This window comes from Mercenaria mercenaria, chromosome 3 (assembly GCF_021730395.1).
Source record: "Mercenaria mercenaria strain notata chromosome 3, MADL_Memer_1, whole genome shotgun sequence".
In the NCBI taxonomy this organism is placed as follows: domain Eukaryota; kingdom Metazoa; phylum Mollusca; class Bivalvia; order Venerida; family Veneridae; genus Mercenaria; species Mercenaria mercenaria.
This window is the reverse complement of record NC_069363.1, coordinates 40,459,089-40,481,356: the sequence shown is the minus strand read 5'-3', so window position 1 is coordinate 40,481,356 and position 22,268 is coordinate 40,459,089. Positions and strand designations below refer to the sequence as shown.

The window sequence follows — 22,268 nt, the reverse complement described above, 5'->3', positions numbered from 1 at the left end:
TCCAATAGGCTTTAAAAGCGAACAGCATGGAGCCTGACCAGACTGCGCGGATGCGCAGGCTGGTCTGGATCCATGCTGGTCGCAAACCCACTATGTTGGTTTTCCCATGGCACGGCTCATTATGTTAACTATGTTACAACTATGAAGGGAGGATGTAAGAGGACACTATGTCTGGCAAATGTTAAGGATTGTCTACAGTATAGGTAACACTACATGAAGAAATACATCAATTTGTTGGTTCAAATGGGCGTCTGGGCATTGATACGTTATTTTATATACTTCAATAGAAAACAAAATATCTAATTTGTTTCGTCGTCGTTAATATGTAAACGTATGATAGTAGTTGTGCTTTAAATCTCTTAAATCCGGTATAGCAATTATCAGAAGCATAAACAAGTTGGAAAACTAAGTTTACCGCTCATAAATTTCAGGTCATGAACTACTATGTACATAGTTAAACAGACAGCAACAGAGTCAACAGCCACAGGGAAGATAGCACGAACCGAATTAATTCAACGGTGATTTGAAATGATAACATTTCGTTCCCATTAAGACATTAAGGTGACTACCGTTTTACATTAACATTGTCAACATACATAAAAAAAAACTTGCAAAGACATAGTCTGAAAAAAACCCTCACTATTTCAAAAGAGAGAATGATTAAATCATTTGCCTACTTTAGCTTTTATTAACTTTTTTTTAGAGAAAATGTATGTTATTTGATATTGAATTAAAACAAAATGATTACAGTCTTATAATAAAAATAAATGTACTCCACGGTCCCATAAGAAAAATATAACAACAGCGAGTCCAGCTAGTCAGCGACCTGTTCGGGTTATCATACTAATGTTCATAATACCTGCGACTGAAAGATCTGTCAAGTACATGTACTAGTATAACATCGAACGTTACGCAAAAAATGAATCATTTAAAAGATTCTTTTGGGTAATATATTATAGCTGGTTATGACAATTGGTGCATATTATATAGTAAGAAACGTACGTAAGAATGGATCGAAGTGTCTTTCGTTATTAAACAAAATACAGTACAAGGACTGACCTTATACATATGTATCGACTACTCTTCGTTATGATCAATAAGGAACACACTATGATAAAGAATAAATTCTTGACACTATAAACATACTAGTATCGTCCAAATATGACATGACACTATGATGAATTAGCAACACATTCAAACATACTGGCCTTCGTTATACCAACAGGAATGGCACATATACAGTGCAAGTTATCTAAACATTGAGCCTTCGTCATGCCAATAGGACATGCACTATGATGAAGTGAAGTACAAACATACTGAGGCCTTCGTCATGCAAAGAAATGGACACTATGGTTAAGTGCAAGTTATCTAAACATATTGAGCCTTCGTCAGGGCCAATAGGACATGTCACTATGATGAAAGTGAAGTTTATCTAAACATACTGAGCCTTCGTCATGGCAATAGGACATGACACTATGATGAAAGTGCAAGTTTATCTAAACATACTGAGCCTTCGTCATGGCAATAGGCCATGACACTATGATGAAAGTGCAAGCACATTCAAACATACTTAACCTTCTTCGGACATGACACTATGATGACAGTGCAAGTTTACCTAAACATACAGAGCCTTCGTCATGGCAACAGGATATGACACCATGATGAAAGTGCAAGCAAACATTCAAACATACTAAACCTTCGTTATGCCAATAGGGCATGGCACTATGATGACAGTGCAAGTTTATCTAAACATACTGAGCCTTCGTCATGGCAATAGGACATGACACTATGATGAAAGTGCAAGCACATTCATCCAAACACACTAAGCTTACGTCATGAGATAACAATACAGCAAAACAAACATATAATTGGAATGTTTATTTAACCTAATTGATCTTACATTTGTGAAACAGTAAAACATTCTTTTAAAACACCATTAGTCATGGTTTTAATATATTTATGACAAAGTACGTATACTGTCATTGATAATTACATGTAGTACTTGTAATAAAGGAATTCAACAAATTGCCCCCACCCCCCACGGAGATAAAAAGTGTTGAATTATATCAAGAAAAGCCATGCTCAAAGAACACAGCCGCCACTAAGCCAAGTATTGAGCTTCAAACAATTAATACATTATTCATCTGACCAATAACGCTGCCAACAAGGCTAACATGATGCACTATAACAATGAGTGGTATCCGTGCCGACTGGTTTAGGCAGATGACTCGAAATCGATTGCACATCACTGCCGTTGCCGTTTCCAGCTCGGGTGAAACTTTGAGGAAATTAACTTGTTGCCGTGCTGTCAGTGTCTGAACAAATACCTGGAGAGTCACCAAGGGCCTTTTGCAACATCAGAATACAAATATACTCCGTTCGTATCTTCAAAAAATATTAAATATGACATTTTGTTCAATGTAACTCAGTTTTTGAATTTTTCTATTCGCCAGTATTGTCGTCATAAATTTGTTTCCGGACCATTTGAATTGAGTTCGCTATAAATTAAATGGACTGGTGTGCTTGATTTGTCCTTGTAGTGAGAGGTTACCAAAACCTGAAAAAGCAAAATAAAACAACGGTATTATTCATATTAATACGGATTTCGCTTCTTAACATACGGTAATTTATGTACCAGAAATAGACATTTCCCAACAAACTATTTGTATTGATTTATAAAATTACAAGTAATGAAGTCAGGTACGTGAAGAAATAAATCACATTCAAGTACTCAAAGTGATGGATAACTATCAAACATGACAGAATTAATACTCTGACAGTTGTGCACATAATAATAATAATATATAAACAAAAGTTTAAAAAGGTCAATTGTTACTTCCTACATTTATAAGTATATTTCTTAAAAATCTAAGATTTCATACGCATTTTTGGATTGGATTACAAAATTAAATGTTTCCAACACCATTTCATATTTACTCAGGACAGCTCTTAAAACAATCATCTGCCGAGCAAGACGAAAACAATATTTACAAAATTACTGTCCGTTGGAACAAGCAGTCATTTTAAACCCTCATCATTTTTACTGTAAATACTGATTTTTCTAATGTGTTCTGAAAACTGAATTTATTCTTGAATTTTATATTTAGTAGTTCACAGAACAAATAAACTCACATCGATGTCATTTGTTGATGTTGCTACAGTATCATATGTGACAGATTTGCCAAGCCAATGGTCTGCTGTGACTTTGAGATTGCGATGTTCAGATCTACGATATACTATACGAGCTAGCAGAGCCAATATGAACATTTCAACTGTGATGATCATGTGATTGAAAACTGCAAAATGAAACAAAATTTACATTTTTAAAAGCAAGTAATCGTTTAAATAAAATAAAATGGGAATATGAAATACTATGTAGCATAAATGTTGCCCCTTATGTACTGACATGATGTGATATGTAATATGAAAAAGAGACAAGTTGGTCATTATGATCCAAGATTGCTCTCCAAAGTTTCACAGATAGCTCAAACAGGTATATTGAAACAGAAACTGATTACGCAAGGCAGAACTACCGTCAATAATTTTGAAATCAGGTCAACAGTTTTAGAGATTTTCAAAATTTTCCATACATCTATATAGGGAAGGTAAGCCAAGACCCATTGCAGCCATATTTCTTGTAACAAATCAACACCTTTAACAATTTTACAAAATGGTCACCAAAGGAATATTTCCGTACAAATATTTCAAAACCCGACTAGTCATTTAGAGGAAGACAGTCGCTATTTCTAGCTCAGTCAGCAATGTTTTTGACAAATTCTATTTATGTCAAAATTGTTCAAGGAATAGTTTTAATTCAGACCAGCAGTTTAGGAGATGAGATGTTGTTAAAAGATTTTTGAAATATATTTTTAGCTCTGGTGATGTTACTTGATTGAACAATATTATGTAAATACTTCCATGGAATATTTCTGAGAAATAATTTTGAAATGATACCTGCGGTAAAGTAAGGGATCTGGTTTAAAGAATTCATCTATTTTCAGCACTAGAAGCCATTTTTTTGAAGAATAAAAAATGAACAATGTTGGTAAAAAGTAACCGAAGAAACATTTGTGTGAAACTATTTCATAACTTCTAACATGGAGATTTGTAGTTTGTTTTCTGCAATCATGGAAAAGTGACCATATCCCTTGGAGGATATTTCTTTGATGGGTCAGGTTAATGTAATTAATCTGATCAGCAAAGGAACATTTGTGTGCAATTATTTCAAACTCAGGTCAAGCAGATGTTTCCAAATTTCCACTAAGTAAGAGTTTAAGATTTATTTTCAATATCATATGATCACATTTTTCAAACTTATGTAATTTTGCAAAACAGTCTATAATTGTCAATGTTTTAAGTATAAGAGTGTGTGTAGCTATAAGTGGTCAATTCTTTCTTGATAACTGAAATTCATACATTGAAAAAGATAATGGTTGCATCTCCTAAAATATTCGATCTGTAAAGATGAAATATAATATTATATATGAAGAGAAAAGTGAGCGCGTGGATTTAACCAGTCAGAATAATTTGAACACTCTTGATAGAGGGCCACCAAAGGAACATTTGCGTGAAATTGTTTCCAAATATGGACAAAAGGACAGGCGTGAGTGATCACAATATATCAACATGAGCATGTTGTGCTACCGTGAACTAAAAACGCAAAGTGAGAACAGTTATTTTAAGTCATATCGCAGTTTCATTCTAATCTTTATATTTACACTGTTTCTAAATAGGAATCTGTGTCCATTTGCAGGACTGTATATAACTGACTATTATAACCACCCATTTATCAAAAACACACACTCACATGACGCACGAACCCTCGTGCCATATTCGTGTTCACACGGTGGCATCTTGAATCGTATGAATATTCCAAATATGGCTGTTTGAAGATTAGTGAATATCAATACAAACTGTAACATCATAAATTTCAGCTTGATTCGATGTTTCTCTAGAATCTTTTGCGATGCGGTGACTAGAATCATGAGACCATACAAGGCAAAAAGTGTACTGACGGCTGTTAGGAGATTGAGGTAAAGAAATGGTGACATCCAACCCGTCTGAAATAAAAAAGAAACAAGAGGGCCGTCATTACATAGCTTGCTTCAACAGTTTTGGACGATAATTATGCAAGGAAAATGTCTGTGAAATTATTATGAAACAGTATATTTGTACAATGTTTGTGGGCCAGCAGTTTCCGAAAACGATTTTAAAACTGAACCTGCTGTTTTTGACAAGGACACTTTTAAAGTTTGCAATATACACATATAGGGAAAAGTGACCACACCCTCTGGCAACCATGTTTTTGAAGAATCGAAATAATCTGATCATTCTTGCTAGAGGATCACACAAAGAACATTTTTGGGAAATTATTTTAAAATCGGGCATGCAGTTCATACAAGAAGATTTTTTTAAGTTTCCACCATATATATAAGGGAAATGAACCCCCAACCCCCGCTTTGCGGCCATGTTTTTTGACGAAATGAAAAAAATGAGCAATCTTGGTAGAGGGTCACACAAGGACCATTTGGGGGAAATTATTTCAAAATCAGGCAAGCAGTTTCAAACAAGAGGATTTTTAAAGTTTCCATTATATACGTATAGGAAAGTGACTATGTCCTCTGGCGGCCTTGTTTTTTGAAGAATCACAATCATTTGAACAATCTTGGTAAAGGGTTACATAAAGACAATTCGTATGAAATTATTTCAAAATTTAGAAGGAGATGTCGTTTAAAGATTTATCTATTTTTAGCCCTGATGGCCCCTATGTGCAACCAAGCGGAACCATTTGAACAACTTTGGAAGAGAAAGAGGACGACCCAAGAAACATCCAAGCCAAGTTTCATCAACCTCCACCAAATGATTTCAGAGGAGATGTTGTTTAAAGGAAAGTGTGGGCGGATGGACGGACGCCGAACGACGTTGAACGATCAAAATAGCTCACCCAGAGCACTACGTGCTCAGGTGAGCTAAAATAAACAAAGGATTAGATTTAGAGAAGCTCGAAATTATATACACTAGTACTAAACAGTTCAGTAAAATGGCAATGAAGATTACTTCGTACACTTTCTGAAATAAATAATAATAAAATTTTGACCTTAAGTAGTAAGTATATAGTCATATCTAACTAGGTTATGCTAAGTTGAAATCATTCAAATGTTACACATTACATTGATATCTTTTACATTTATCTAAATTTGTAAATGTTTGCGTTTTTATATTATTCGTTATTTAATGGTAATCTTGTTAGTCATCTTTTACTGAAAGGCATCTTAAACGGGACTCGTATCATAGTCTATTACTTGGTTGATGAGTATACGTGGGTGGCAAAAGAAACTCACCGGAAGAAGGTTTGGTAAGTGAAATAAATAAAAATATTCCTTTTATCATTTTTATCGCCACCAACGAAAGTAACGTTTACAAACGACAGTTAGTAGTTAGAAATATACTAGTGGCCATTGCAATTACCTCATGTATACTGCTGTGATCGTTAGCCCATATAACAGCTTTTACGAAGAGAAGTATAGGTTGTAAAATGGCCGTCTGCATTATCATAGTCTTTAAAAATCGTATTGATCGGCTGAAAAATATAATGCAAAGAAAAATATTCAAAATCAAAAAAGCATTTCTATGAAGCCTCTAAAGTGATTTATCAATATATTTTTACATTGTTACTACGAAATCATAATTTGTCATATCGAAATCTTATTTTGTAATACTTAAATTAATTATATCGAAATCTTACTTCGTAATAACGAAATATTATTTTCGCTATGTCGAAATCTTATTTCGTAATAACGAAATAAGTTATCGCTAGGTCTTGAATCCATCGTAAGTCTACGGAGACACAGAAGCTCTCTCAGATTCCTTTGGTCTTTTATTGTTCGGGCCAAAAGGCATGTTTGTGTCTTTTCCAGAACTCTGGACCGTTGTATGATAGTTATACTATTTTACACCATTACCGGTCCCCTACGTTATTTGCCCAAGCCTTGACTCATTGACCAAATTTGATGCTTCAACAGGGGTCCAAACTTGTATATACTTGATACAGTACTAATAGCAAACTTGACAATATCTTGTGCCTTAGCCCTTACATTTTCATCATGTAATCATATGTTACGTCTTGACTCCTGTAATTGCTCCGTATTTGATAAGAATAAGGATTTCGTTATAACTAATTAACGAATTACGATTTCGTTAAAACGAATTAAGATTTCGTTATGACGAATAAAAATTCGTTGAACAAAATGAAAATAAGTTTAACGAATTAAGATTTCGTATTTACGAAATAAGATTTCGATATAACGAAACAACATTTCGTCATAACGAATTAAAATTTCGTTATAAAAAGTTACGATTTAATATTAACGAAATAAGATTTCGTAATAATGAAATAAGATTTCGTTATAACGAATAAAAACCTCTATTGAAAATGTCACTTAGGGGACTTCGTACATTTCTTATCAGTGTGTGGATAAAGTGTTAAATTAGCTAACCTATTCGTCTACTTGACAAGTTAAGGACATACACTGCCGGATAGAGTTAATCAATCTCGTATATTGATCGAAGTATCTAAAAATTGATGACTCAATCAAAAGCCCAATTAAGTCTTAGCATAGATAGATCACATCTCTAATCACCTGACTTTTTTGTAAAAATAAAGTATTTTGAACTATAACATTTATCCTGCTCCGACATATTTTGTGGTGAACAGCAAAAATGTAGTCCAGCGACTTTGGGCACCATCTCTTTTAACTCACTGATCAGCACCTTTATTAACGCAATATGACTGAATGGTAAAATTGACAAAATTGTCTAGTAGGAGGAATGCTAACAAATTAAGGATATTTCTGAAAACCTTCCATTAGCTTTAGGAATAAACATCCATTCTTCTTGGTTACCTTGTTACTTGAAGTGTTGGAAAACAACAGCAACAACAACAACAAGGCGGTGTTCGTATAGAAATCTTGCCTGGGTTCAAAGTCTCTATCATCGCCTCTGTATTACCGTAGTATTGTATCAGGATACAAATAAATACGTAGATACATAACGAAAGGTAGCTGAAAAATACGCACATAGTCGATATTAGCTTAATTGGAATGAAGGCAGTTTGTACTTCGACATGTTCAATCTAGCAATAGTCCTCTGCAGCCTTTAAAATAGTTATCTTAAAATAATGTTACATGGTGATCACAGTCGTAAGCAGAATGTGAGTGAATTCTCATATCACAGCTTATGTATTTTTCTATAAGTGTTAATAATAGCTTCAAAACGATTGATTAAACGGTCTTCTGAAATATCTTAAGTACAAATTGTGATCAAAGTCCTTGCTATGACAAAACTACAAGCTTTGTCAGAACATATACTAATTCATGAATTGGGCAATACATTAAAAAACCTTTTTAAAGAAAACAAACTGGAGAATATTCAGCTATGATTCGTACCAAGTGGCGAGTAGGTCAGCAAGTACAGTTGTTCTAGGAACAAGTAAGGCAAACATGGCCATGGCTGACGTCATCTGAAACAGTATAAATTTATATCAATTTCTTCAGCACTGTGATATTTGTTGGTGTGTACTATAAGTCAATATAATACTTATTATTGATACAATTATTGGTACTTTGCAACAAGTAGGACGAAGCCGGTCCCAGTTGTGGGAAGGACATAAAATATGTAAAGTATTAGTTTATGTAATTATTAACATGAAACTAGCCAATAATGAGGACAGTTAAACCCCTATTATTTAATACATATGTCATAATCTTACGCTCAAGGTTCTTTGTATACCAAATAAAAACAATGAATTATTAATATAGCGCAGTAATTATCATGTAAGTCGGTTCATTATGTGTCAGGCAACAATTAACAACGTTCGCTTAAAGTGTTATACAGGCTGATGAATCGCCGTGAAAATAAAGTACAAACTGAAATTATAAAATATCTAAAAGTTTTTTTTTACTTACAGGGTATATTCCAAGGAGAATCAAAACTTTCAGTCGTTTTCCAGGATCTTTATAACGATAGTGTTGGCTGCAAACTTCTGTGATGTACACCAGAATCGTTATAAGGGACAACAGAATGCAGCCACAGAGAAACCCAGCTTCAATGGGCCGCTGCAACATCGCTGGAAGTATATTTTCGTTCATAAAAACATTATTAAATGTATTTCTATTGTCGAATTAAACGTTATTAAAACAAGCATAGTTCTAGATATCAGATAATGTAGAAACACCTGTACATATTACGGAAGAGCATCGGTACCAGGTATATTTTACTTGGGAAATCGTAGCTCAAGATTTCAAGTTACGTAAATCGAACTTAATAGTTAGAATCTCAAAATTTCGAGTTAATAAATAATATTACCTAAAACTAATGTTCTGTCGTATCTGGTAGTATTGCTCAATAATGTTGAAAACGTACGAAAAAAAAAAACAAAGACAAATATCAACCAGGGAATGCCACGTACCAAAAACGCAGCCTCCCCAAAACGAAACCCACAGCACGCAGACGCGCACACCACAAACATACACACATACACACACACACATACACATACACATACACGCGCACACACACCAAGCCAACACATTAGGATAAAACGAACAAACAAAGGAACACAGTGGGGTACCGCCTTGGAACGGTCAGTGGCAAAACACCACTGGGGAGCTTAAACCGGTTTATGGTGCGCACCCAACCTTACTCTTACCCCCACCATGTTCCAAAGACACGGGACAGTGTAAATAAAAGTAATCCCCTCCAGGTAAATCTCTAACACACGTAATGGAAACAAAAAGGCATGGCATGTAAAACACAAAAATGCTCGTGTATAAATATATAAAAAGCAAACCTTTAGAACCAAAAACGTATGTATTCAATGCCTTTTCAGAAGACAGAGCAACAAGAGAAACACCCTTAAGGGCCCGCCGAAACAGGCCAGAAAACAGATATCAAAACAGTTCAGTCCTGGTAGGATTTAAAAACTGCTTATCATAGAGTCCTCCCCCTTTTCCGTCAGACACAATCAAAGAGGGAAGCGTAGTGTCCAACTGTAAACGGAACACTAAACATGCGGTATGTCTCAAAACAGTTTGGTCGTAACCTCTTTTAATAAAACGTTTTATAATTTTACCAAATACATTTGGAAAATTACCATGACCCAAGATCTTACGAAGTTTGTAAACCACATCCCCGTAAAAAACGGGTTCAGAAATACCTTCTCGCAGAAGTGTCTTTAAATTACTATTGAATTTTAAAACTAAATCAAAATTACGATAGTAAAATTTAGCAAAATATTTACGCAATTTGTAATAACGGTAGCCTTGCTGATGAAGTTTACTTGTAATATATTGATTACGTTCATTGAAATGCTTGACATGACTACACGCTCTGGCAAACCGAATTAATTGAGAAATATATACCCAATAAGATGTAGCCTGAGGTACATCCCCATCCAAATGGGGAAAATTTACAATACTAAAATTAAAATCATCCCTCTTGTCATAAATTTTGGTATGTATAATATTGTCATAAATAGGGAGATGTAAATCTAAAAATGAAGCATCAGTATCCGAATTGTTAGTTTTAATTAACGTGAGCTCCCTAGGATAAATAGTACCCACCAATTAACAAAAAAACGGATTATCCATATTAAGAATATCATCCAGATAGCGTGATGTATTATGAAATGCAGTTATAATATCTGCCTGCGTATCCGGAGAAAGGCTCAACATAAAGTCTCTTGCATAACAATATAAAAACAAATCGGCGACAAGGGGTGCAAAATTTGTTCCCATGGGAATACCAACTACTTGTCTAAAAACTGCATTCCCAAACCTGATGTAAATGTTGTTCAATAAAAAGGAAAGGGCTTTACAAACTATGTCACAGGTCCACATAGTATAATGTTTAATAATATTGCTAGTAAAAAAAGCTTCATCAAAATTGCAAGCGAGAAATGTAGCATTCTCTCTGGCAAAAGTCTTTTGAATTAGGGCAGTTAGTTTGTCATTTATTAAGTTATGTGGTAAAGTGGTATACAAAGTAGAAAAATCGTATGTACTGACTGTAGATAATTATTAATTTTAAACTTATCCAGGATTTCGCCAGAATTTTTAATCGACCAAAATATGTGTTTACCAGAGTTTTCGTATACTTTATCGCAGTATCTTTCCACGTGGGCTTTCACAGCAGTTAGACATGATGTTAATAGTTTTGAAATATTTGTAGTTGTACAAGAGCTTGAATTTGCGATGAAGCGACCTTTATATGGTTGTTTATGCAATTTAGGAATCCAGTACATGGTCGGTAGTTTAATTTGTTGATCGTCTATACGAACTTTTAAATTAGAAACTTCAGTGATGTGATCAGTGACCAAATTATTTTCAAGACAAAAAAAGAAAAAGTTGTGTTTGTTTGGCAACTTTAATTTACTGTACGTTTTGAGCTGTAAAGTGGAATAAAATATGATGCATACAGTGATACTGTGAGAAACCTCTGGCTACATTTTATATGCAGCTGATATCAAGGGCTATTTTATTCGAAATCGAGATTCTTTTCCAAGCTTTGTTCCCTTTCAATATTGTTTCTCAGGAATGACCGTAAAAATAGATACTACTTTACAAAATATAACCCATTTCCTCCTTCGTTATATGACTTTTAGGGACACCATCATTGAGCATACTCATACTCATTAATAAGTACATTGATTGAACACTTCTGATATATTACATCTTAAAAACTTGAATTTTTCTTCAAACATATTGGAAAGAACTGTTTACAACCTTTTTTTACTATTCGGTACATTGCATGTCATCATTGCATGATCAAAGAATTTCATTGGTAATTATTTACACTGGAAGTGCAGAACATAAATTGTGATCGATACTTCCCTTTGATATATGCAATGAAGCATCAGTCTCATATATCATTAACGTATAGCATTATCATGATATGAGCCGTGCCATGGGAAAACCAACATAGCAGCTTTGCGACCAGCATGGATCCAGACCAGCCTGCGCATCCGCGCAGTCTGGTCAGGATCCATGCTGTTCGCTTTCAAAGACCATTGTTATTAGAGAAACCATTAGCGAACAGCATGGATCCTGACCAGACTGCGCGGATGCGCAGGCTGGTCTGGATCCATGCTGGTCGCAAACCCACTATGTTGGTTTTCTCATGGCACGGCTCATATTTATATGGCCAGACAATAGCTAGGATGCAAAGATATAGGATAGTCGGGTCATTAAGCTATTCCCCTGTGCGAATAGTTCCATATTACAGCTGGTTTTACTGTAGCATCCACTAGTTTAGCATCTGAGTTTGAATTCTGTGACTTTCACAAAATAAAACAACATCCCTTGATATTAGACTCAAGATGAAAACGAAATGCTGAAAGTGAGATATATGTTGTAATTCCACCTATAAATAAAAAGCATGTGTTTTGTCAGTTCAGTTTTTTTTATAAATCGTAGTTCCGCTAATGTGATATATATGTTTATGTTCGTATGGATTCTGTGTACTGAACAAATTTGGGGCTAACAGTCGTAAAATTCAGAGTAACAGCATGACAATTCTAGCATAATGATAAACTTTGCATTCACGTTTTTATAATAGTCATACGTTCCACTTGTTGTTTTAGTTTTTAAACTTTTTTATTGTAAAACTTTTTTCTAATCCAACGAGATATAGTGTCAAGAAACGTTGGGTAGGAGATTTCTCGAACATTTTATTTTCCAAAACAATGAAATGCAAGAGTCTTACCTTCGTAATATTCCGGTGCTTGTGGGTAAATTTCAGAGCACCCATTTTTATGTCTTTCTGTTCCATTTTCATACACCTCTGTTGAATTTATCACAATCGCATTGTATTCCACATCAGCCATCCTTTTCCAGCTATTTTTGACCTGTACTGAAATAAAATGAAATAGATCCATTTGTAAAACATGAACTTGAGAGATTTAATAGTGATATATCATTGCCTCTGCTGTGTATTAGTTTAGATGTTGTTTTTTTCATTCCCTACAACACATCTGCGAACATGATATAAGACACTGACTATATAATAAGGTTCAAGTTGCATACAGCGACTTATTCGATTTATAATGGCAGAATTATCCAACTTCACAGTATGTTTATCACACTCCTTGACTCTATCTATTACGATTACAGTACGGAAATCTGACTCCGATACTGAACCTGTCCCTACACGGCCGGCCTAAGTCAGACACTATTGCTATGTAAAATACGTCATTCGAAAAACGCTTTTGCCAATTCATTTAATAAAAGCCAAATCAAATGAAGATATATTCAAACACCCTGGTTAGAGCCTTTTATTATCGACCGTTCAAAGTATTTTCGGTTAAAGAAACTATTATCTAAGTTAAAACCAACATCTAGAGACATTTGGCGGTTATTCGGAGTACTAGTTTTTATTCATTCTGTTAACGTATCAGTTTGTTTTAAATATCATATTGTTGCCTGTTGATGACCATTTTTTGTTTCCATGGCTACGCTATAATCACCTACGGCACTTGTTTAAAGACTTAGTACACTACTGTATAATGTCCCCTGAAAATTTCCAATAAACAGTAATAAATTGGAGGGCAATTTGCAAAGTAGGGCAGTTGAAAGAGATTAACATTCCCCCAGTGAATTAAAGTTTGTGTTATGATGATAATAATTATAATGGCAATGATTGAAACATAGATATACTGAAAATTCAATAATTTTGATTTTATTCACATAATGTCTGCAAATACCAAACATAATGAAGACGGTGTGATCTTTCCTTTATATTTATATACAAAACTTCCAAAAAAGGGGGAAAATGATTTTATCACAAACATGCAATCATTGTTACTGGAATGTAACATAATGTGATGAAAAATTAAAACATGCGTTTCTTCCTTAAAAGCGTGGTAACTTTTGTAATATATTCCTAAACATTTGTAACACTTATTCTTTAATAAGTTTCTTCTGTCTTTGTACATGTATGATCATATTTAAACAACAAGTTTTTCGATAAAAAGGTGCACCAAAATAGAAATATATATAAATATTTAAAGTGATAATAAAAGTCTTCTTGTTCAGTGAAAGTTGTTGATAAAAGTATTAGGCTGACCCTCTTTACTGGAACTATAACGTGAAAGGTCATTAACCCTAACTGTGGTATAGATTAACACCGATATCCTTTGACCCACAGCCAGAATCAATATACATACATGAATATTTTTCAATGACCTCGTTAATGTAGAAAAATGTAACCCTAAGAGCAAATATGGTATACAATTTCAATATACAATTGTATAATGTTGAACAAGCAACTGAAACAAATCAACAACAAAAATCTACCGAAATTTCTAAAACATTATTACCTGGGATAATCACATGTTTATGATAACTTCCCCACACATGTATGCTATAAATTTCAGTTACCTGTAGCGGATAAAGCTTGTAGAAGCTCTACACGTCACAACGTAAAGATCTTTAGCATGTATTCCAAGTAAACGTACTGACACACGCATTATTCCATCGTTTTTTTCCAGTGAAATGTAAACTATTCTCATCCGAAATTAGATTTAATTTAGCCAATGATATCCACTACTACATTGATAGGAGGTACTCTCAGACAGTGTAAATTATTTACGAATCGATCACGTTTGGCAGAAAAACAGACATCGCTCTATTGAACCTACTTTTATCAATAGAAAAAAGTAATTCAAGCAGCAAAAGCTGACGAAGCACTTTAAAGGTTTAGAGGTTTTTCATTCCAATGAGTATATTACATGCATATCGATTTCACGATAAAGTTACATTATATCGATTACCACTTTTTTTTCTCTTTCATAGCTTCATAAATAGGGAATGTTCGGTTACTGTCTTATAAATTTACATTATAATGTTGTAATGTTTTTATTCATTTTTTTTCTCGTGTTTTCTTTTGGTTTATTTCCGTTATCAAAAGTGTTTGATTTCCTGCAGTTGTAATATATGATAATGTTGCTTTGTGAAGTAACACTTTCTGATACTTTTATCATCACCTATATTATATTCTAAGTTTAAAGGTAGCTTTTCAGTTATACTACGGACTCGAAATAGGACGGACAGATTTGACAACTGAGCGCAGTTTGTGACCTTAACCTTTGATGTACCGACACGGATCACGCGAATTATACATCGTCTTATAACTTACTATCCATATGCCAAATATATTAAATTATGCTCCGAACACGAAATATTACGTCATATTTGACGTTTGACCTCAGTTTGCGACCTTAACCCCTGGCCTACCGATCTTCATTTGTATTTTTCCACCTACGTCAAGTAGGTAACATATGTCAAGTTAAATGCCGCTATCTTGAATGTTTTTAACATTATGATCCGGGCCCGAAATATGACTGACGGACATGCATACAAGCGGACAGACGCACGTGTCATTGTGTATTTTGCCGCGAAGTTTTTTCAAAACGTTTAGTATAAAAATACTAAACGACCTTTTAAAATCTAACGTATGCCCAGTACACTCTTTTTGATATCTTTTATAATGATTTCACAAAAGCCATCTATGTCATCATATAAACTGACTTCTATAACGACTTCAACACATTTTTGAAATGTCATAAAAATCACAAATATCTCTAAAATAAAGATTAACAAGCGGCGAAGGAATCTACAAAACAAACAACCTAGTTGTCGTGCATTATCGGAAATGTGCATTTAGTATCTGTGTGATATGTAAAAAAAATAATAAACAAACAAAAACACACACAAAAAGAACAACAAATAAAGCCCAATCAAAATCTTCACCTCAATTCTTGCAAATGGTAATCAGTTTCAGAAACACAACTTTTGTGTGTATTGTTGTGTCTAAGTAAAATGAATAAAATGTTATCTTTGCGTGTTTTGTTATTTTGAATGTCTTATATGCTTTTAATCAACTCCATCTTACCATCTTTTTTTCAGTAACTTAATAGATAGTAACAAACTAGTATGTTTTATTTAGTACAGTAAAGTAGTGCCAACTAAAGTGTTTTCGGTAATTGACAGAACATGATCTTTTTTTTTATCTCCACAGTAGAAAAATAAGCAAAAGAAATACGTGTAAATACCAATGAAAGAAAATTTATTTACAGATTCAGTAGAAGAAGTATAGTTCAACACCAACCGCAAAGACGCCCTTGTTTTACAAGCTCCAGCTGTTTCTATAATTTCTTCCAGCAGTATGTTATGACATTTCTAAAGTTTCTAGCAATACATAAACTGTCCTTCAATTGTACGACAATCATATATCCACAATTAAATTGTGTAATAAATCCACAAACCTTTGGAGTAGTAAATGGTTATTAATAAGCGTCACTTAACATCTTTTTACCAACTAATTAATGTACATACCTTAGCCCACACACATGATGTAAAAGTCATAAATTACTTACAATCCATTGGTTAGATTCTGTATTGTTTTACAAAAAGTTTAGACAACGTGTGTTAAATACTTTATTCGTGTTTTTGCAATTTTCCATTTATATCCATTAACGTTCGTTAACGTAAAATCTTTTAAGATGTAAACATCTATTTTGTGTCAGTTGCTTTGGGTCACAATTTTCGTTTATATGCAGGTTACAGGATGAATTACTAACATGTCGTGGACGTATTAAACATTGTTTCATCTGCACTTCCTGAAAAAAGGGATTAAAACATGGGACAGACACGTATATCGCGTTTAACTCTTTGATCAATTATTGTCAATTGAGTCATTCCTGTTGAAATGGTTTTACCAATAAGTTAAAACATGGGACAGAACGTCCTTTCATATTAAGTACATTTAAATAGTATATGACAGTACAAACGAAATTTGATTAATTAGTTCAACTCTAGAGTTAAAGTTCACTGACTTGATACATGTAGAATAATATTCAACTTTCTCAAAACGTTAATATCTAATATCATGAAAGTAAAAGTTTTCACTTTCGGCCACATAATGAAGAAAGAAACGAAAATAATAAAAACATACCCAAGGTTGTGAAAGAGATATTGAATAACATTTAAAATAGTGACAACAGCAAGAATACCTCTTAATAGTACGGGGGACAGAAACGTCTACTATGCATCCCACCTAGACTTTTTTTTCATAGGTACCAAATTGTTCGGCAGGACCAACCCTTCAAAAAAATGTTCCATGAAAAAACCTTGACTATATTTGATTCACTGTTTCCATAGCAACGTTCATTTTAGAAAGGACAACCATATATTGAAATCAGTCATAACTTGGTCATTTTGGGATACAACAGTAAAATTGGTATAAAAATGGACTGAAGCATTGGCCTTTAAATCATATTTATGTATAAACTAATTGCATGTTCATGAATATTAATGAGAATGTTACAAAATGACAAACTTTTGTTAAAAAATAACATTTTTTAAAGTTTCAAATCAATTTAAATGTACCAAACAGTTTTGATATGGTCTTTTAACGTCTCTCATTGATTCTTGAAATAATATCTCGATACTTTTATGGTATTTTTTTACTCCAAATTTGCATAAAATGAACCAGTGCCACAAACAACGAATAGAAAGCTGAGGCAACTGAAACTGAATAAAATGGTATAATTAACTGTTATCAATGAGTTTTATGTGATCTATACTGTTCACAGATATAGAGTTAACACTTAATTGAAGGAGTAACCATAACGTAACATACATTACACATGTTACGTTACCATTTCAACAACCTGTTTTATTGCATCAATTATTTAGAAAACATTCAAGAAAAATAATTAATTATAAGAACTCAAAATGATTTTTTACTTGTCAGACAGTGAGACTTTTTTCCATGACACACTTTAAAATACGTTACCACTACCATTGTTTTTTTAAAAAGATATTTAAGAAGAAACTGAAGCCATAATTATCACATACTGATTTATACTGTCAGGGGTAAATTTTAAGATAGTTTTCTTCTGTTATATCAGATATTGCCTAATATATATATATATATATATATATATATATATATATATATATATATATATTACACCGTCCATGTAACTATTAATTTAGATGGAATTTCAATAAAACACACACTACTATCAATCTGTGCATTCATATGATCATATGATCATAAAGCTTAGTGCAGTCATTCCTGTGAGTAAAACCAGGTTTTATAAAACGTGTTTTTTGAATTTCAGAAATAATAACGTTAGAAGGAAATATACAAAACAAACCCAGTTAGTTCAATAGGAAAAACATATATCTATGTGCCATGGTTGTAAAAAGTCTCCTCATACTCTGATTCAGTGTTGTTAGAATTTCTGGTCCTTTGGGATCATGGAGTCCATTCAACGTTACTGTAACAGAATTCCGCTCAAGCCGGTGCTAAGGGGTATAAGGGGTGTTTCACTTTTTATTACCCCTCATAAACAGACTTGATCCAGTTGAGTCTGCTATATAACTGTTTAGTTGCGTCCTTTGTTTCCAAAGGATCTTCTTAACGATGTTATTATCATTTCTATACTATTTTCTAAGAAAATAACCATACAATAAAACAAGATTACTGGAATGGTAACGTAACATGTGTAAAGTATGTTACAAACAGATTCCTCCTTCAAATAAGTATTTACACTATAGTTTCATATGATGCAGCTCAAATAATCACCAATTTATTGATCACAGTTTATTTTATCATGAAGTTCAGTTTTAGTTATATGTTGTTTCCACTGATGTTTGTTTGAGCATTGTTTTATATTATGCAAATTAGATAACATGCCTAATGTGAAAAACATACATGTATTCAACTTCAGAGTAACAAAATACTATTTTAGAAAACACTGAGAGACTTTAAGACCAGATCAAAACTGTCTGATATATATTTTCTAAATAACTGATGCAATAAAACAATGTTATTGAAATGGTAACGTAACATGTGTAAAGTATGTTACATACAGATTCCTACTTCAAATAGGTGTTTCAACTATATTTCCAAACAAAATAGCTCACATAATCGTTATTTTACTGATAACAATTAAATATATCACTTTATTCAGTTTTAGTGGTATCTTGTTTCCTGAGACGTTGGTTGTCACAGTGATTCATTTTATGCAAATTAGCTGAACAACCCTATTTTGGAGTAAAAAATTTACCATCAGAGTTACAAAATAATATCTAAGAAAACACTGAGAGACTTTAAGACCAGGTCAAAACTGTTCGGTAAATTGGATTAAAACTTAGAAAATGTTATTTTCTAACAAAATTTTGTCATTTTGTAACATTCTCATTAATATTCATGAATATGCAAATCAGTTAATTAACATAAAAATACTGCGTTTAAAAGACCAATGCCTCAGCTCCATTTTGATACCATTTTTTATTGTTTTATTACCGAAACTGACTAGGATAAGACCGAATATCATCTATATGGTTTTCCTTTCCAAAAATTAACGGTTGCCATAGAAACAGTGAAATCAAACATAGTTCAAAAGAGCTTTTTCATGGGATTTTTTTTGAAAGAGTTGGTCCTGCCGAACAATTTCGTACCTATGAAAAGAAGTCTAGGGGGTCTATGCATGGTAGACGTTTCTGGCCTCCACCTATAATACTCCGATATTAAGCTTTAGGCATACGGTGTTCCCAAAGGGCCAGTGCGATATCCCTATATAAATGCCAACGCGAAACTACGAGCTTTACTATAGTAGTTTCGGACATCCCTCATTGTACATTCGTACTTCACGTGTCCCTTTATTAGCGAGAAGCGCAGAGGTACGACTGTAAAAGCAAAGATACGATGTCAAAGCGCTAAGCTACGATTGCAAACAGAAAATTGTTTGTAAATTATTTGGCAATTCGCAATAGTAGTTTAGCACTTCGCGCTTCGCTTCTAATGTTATAATCACAAGGCGTAATGCTCTATCAGGGTAAACACTTCGCGTTTTGCCGTTGTAGCTTTTCATGTGAGTTGTTTTAGTTGGAGAAGCGGGAACTTGAACTTATGATCCCTGATTTCAGAGGCAGGCGGTGTTACCAGTGGATCACTGCGTCCGCGCTTTGCGGTTTTAAAGGAAGCACGAAACGCGAATGTGCAATGGTGAAGCGCGAAGGTAACATGGCAAGGACAAAGACTTTACAATCGTATCATGGTGCTTCGTATTTGTATAGGCAGCATGCGCTGGTCTTTACGAAACACTACATATCGACAATTTATACTTTTCGTTCCGCCCCACATAATAAACTATATTATATAAAGGGATTGTTTGTGGTAATATGTTTGCTATCCGGATATAAAATTCATTTAACTGTTTACGTGTGTCAATGACGAATGTCTTCACATACAATGTATCTTTCATCCAGATTGTAACTGTAACGTTATATTTATAGTTTTGCCATTGTTCCTTTCTCACTTATTCATTTTGATGAATGCAATGTTGAGTATGTTTTAAGAAATAGACCACTGAAACGATAAAATCGTCAACAACGGCTGCTATTGAGATAGCAATTGTTCAATGAACGTTTTCTAAGCGCAACTTCCGGGTAAGTGCACGTTTCTTTTCCCACATAATGTGACCTACGTAAACTATCGTAGCCAAGTTTCGGGTCACACGATTTATTAACAGTGATATGCAGTAGCTTAAGATAACTTCAGCTAAGGCAATGTGAGCAGTTAATATTAGGCATTAAATCCTCGGAATGTTGTGCAAATTATTGCACACTGGACTGGCGTATCCTGCTTATTAGACTAGCATATCCGGTGAGTTTAACCAAGCATGCGAATCCCTCTCGCGATTCCAGATGCCAGATGACTCTCGTGCTATGAATAAGGGCTAACGCCTTATATCTGTGTAGTAGATTGATTGATAATATTATTTCAACAGAAACAGCATAAAAGTAAAATACTTGTACCTTTACAGTTTCTTTAGTCTTAAAAAAGAGTAAACCGGAACTCAACATTGTAGTGCATGTTTCCAACGTCGTAACGACATTTCTGTTTATGACATTTTTTTTTCGCTCTTCATTTAAATACGTTACTTTAAGACAACTGCTATTACAGGAAGTTATTAATTTACATTATGTATATAATATATCATTAGTAGAATGTGGTATGCAAGATCAATCTACTACTGGCTGTAGGTGCGGATCTCTTTTGGCAGTCATTGCACTGGAGGTCAAACTAATGTAAATACAGCCAGGTGTAGTATACGGAGGAGTAATGGTAATGGTGACATTTGACTGGACAAAAGGTGGACATTTCATTTTCTGAAACTTCTCTTCTCTGTATAAAATTCAGCATCAGCCACTAACAATATACATACAGAAGCAGATATTTCTCAAATTTATCCCAACAGTATGTTATGACATTTAGAAAACAAAAACGCGTATGTTATGAGCTACACGTACTCTGCTTTTTTGTTTTGTTCTTGATGGGCTTAACGTCACACCGACACTTTCCAGCTTTGATGGTGGAGGATTGCCCCAGGTGCCCCTCCGTGCATTATTTCATCACGAGCGGGTACATGGGTAGAACCAACGACCTTCCGTAAGCCAGCTGGATAGGTTCTTCACATGAAGAATTCAACGCACCGAGTGAGGCTCGAACCCACATCGGTGAGAGGCAAGTGATTTGAAGTCAGCGACCTTAACCACTCGGCCACGGAGGCCCCTACACGTACTCTGCACCATACATATTTTACGACATATAATTATTATAAGGTAGTGTTATAAATAATATCAAGCAAACTCTTAACGTACTAGTATTAAATAGTTAAACAATTACATAAATATCATACAGCAGCCTACATAATTTTATTATGTAAATGTCAAAAGATACTTACAATATACAGAAAAATACCATACACTTCACTATTTTACAAAAATAGTTCAGCAAACACACGTTTTGTAATTTATTCAAGTGTTTGTAGATTTTAATACATATCCATCATCGTTTGTTCATGTAAAATCATTTAAGATGTAAACCGTTGTTTTGTGTCAGCTATTCGGTTGCTTAAGGCAACAATTGCCGTTTATTTACAGGTAATCGTCGTGCAGTATTAGATAGTGAAGTGGTGTACTAGTTGTTTCTGTTTTTTCCCCGTATCATTTGTTTGCTTTTCGTCAGCATTTCCTCGGAAAGGTTAAAAGATAGGACAGGTAAACTCTTTGATCAATAATTGTAAACGGAACGTTTAGAATACCTGTTGATATTAAAGAGAAAAAAAAAAAAAAAAAAAAAAAAACACAAGAAAAAAACCGATCCAAGGTATCAGAGTGGCAGCTTATAAAGACTGA

General features: G+C 33.8%; 1 protein-coding gene across 4 annotated transcripts; it reads right to left on the bottom strand.

Annotated features, from left to right (window-relative positions):
• Positions 1-1,863: 1,863 nt before the first annotated feature.
• Positions 1,864-22,041, bottom strand: LOC123524995 (organic solute transporter subunit alpha-like). Of its 4 annotated transcripts, none has more exons than XM_045303662.2 (9): positions 21,815-22,041; positions 12,760-12,906; positions 8,964-9,124; positions 8,445-8,518; positions 7,902-8,060; positions 6,469-6,580; positions 4,808-5,060; positions 3,133-3,296; positions 1,864-2,557 (listed from the first exon to the last, which is right to left on the bottom strand). In XM_045303662.2, exons 2-9 carry the CDS (start codon positions 12,878-12,880, stop codon positions 2,462-2,464), a joined length of 1,140 nt encoding a protein of 379 aa, XP_045159597.2. In that variant the 5' UTR covers positions 12,881-12,906; positions 21,815-22,041; the 3' UTR covers positions 1,864-2,461. The 4 variants fall into 4 exon arrangements, with proteins under 4 accessions (XP_045159597.2, XP_045159599.2, XP_045159600.2 ...); XM_045303664.2 differs by lacking the exon at positions 21,815-22,041 and adding an exon at positions 14,372-14,774; XM_045303665.2 differs by lacking the exon at positions 21,815-22,041 and adding an exon at positions 14,433-14,774 and having other exon boundaries at positions 12,760-12,901.
• Between the last annotated feature and the right edge of the window lie 227 nt (positions 22,042-22,268).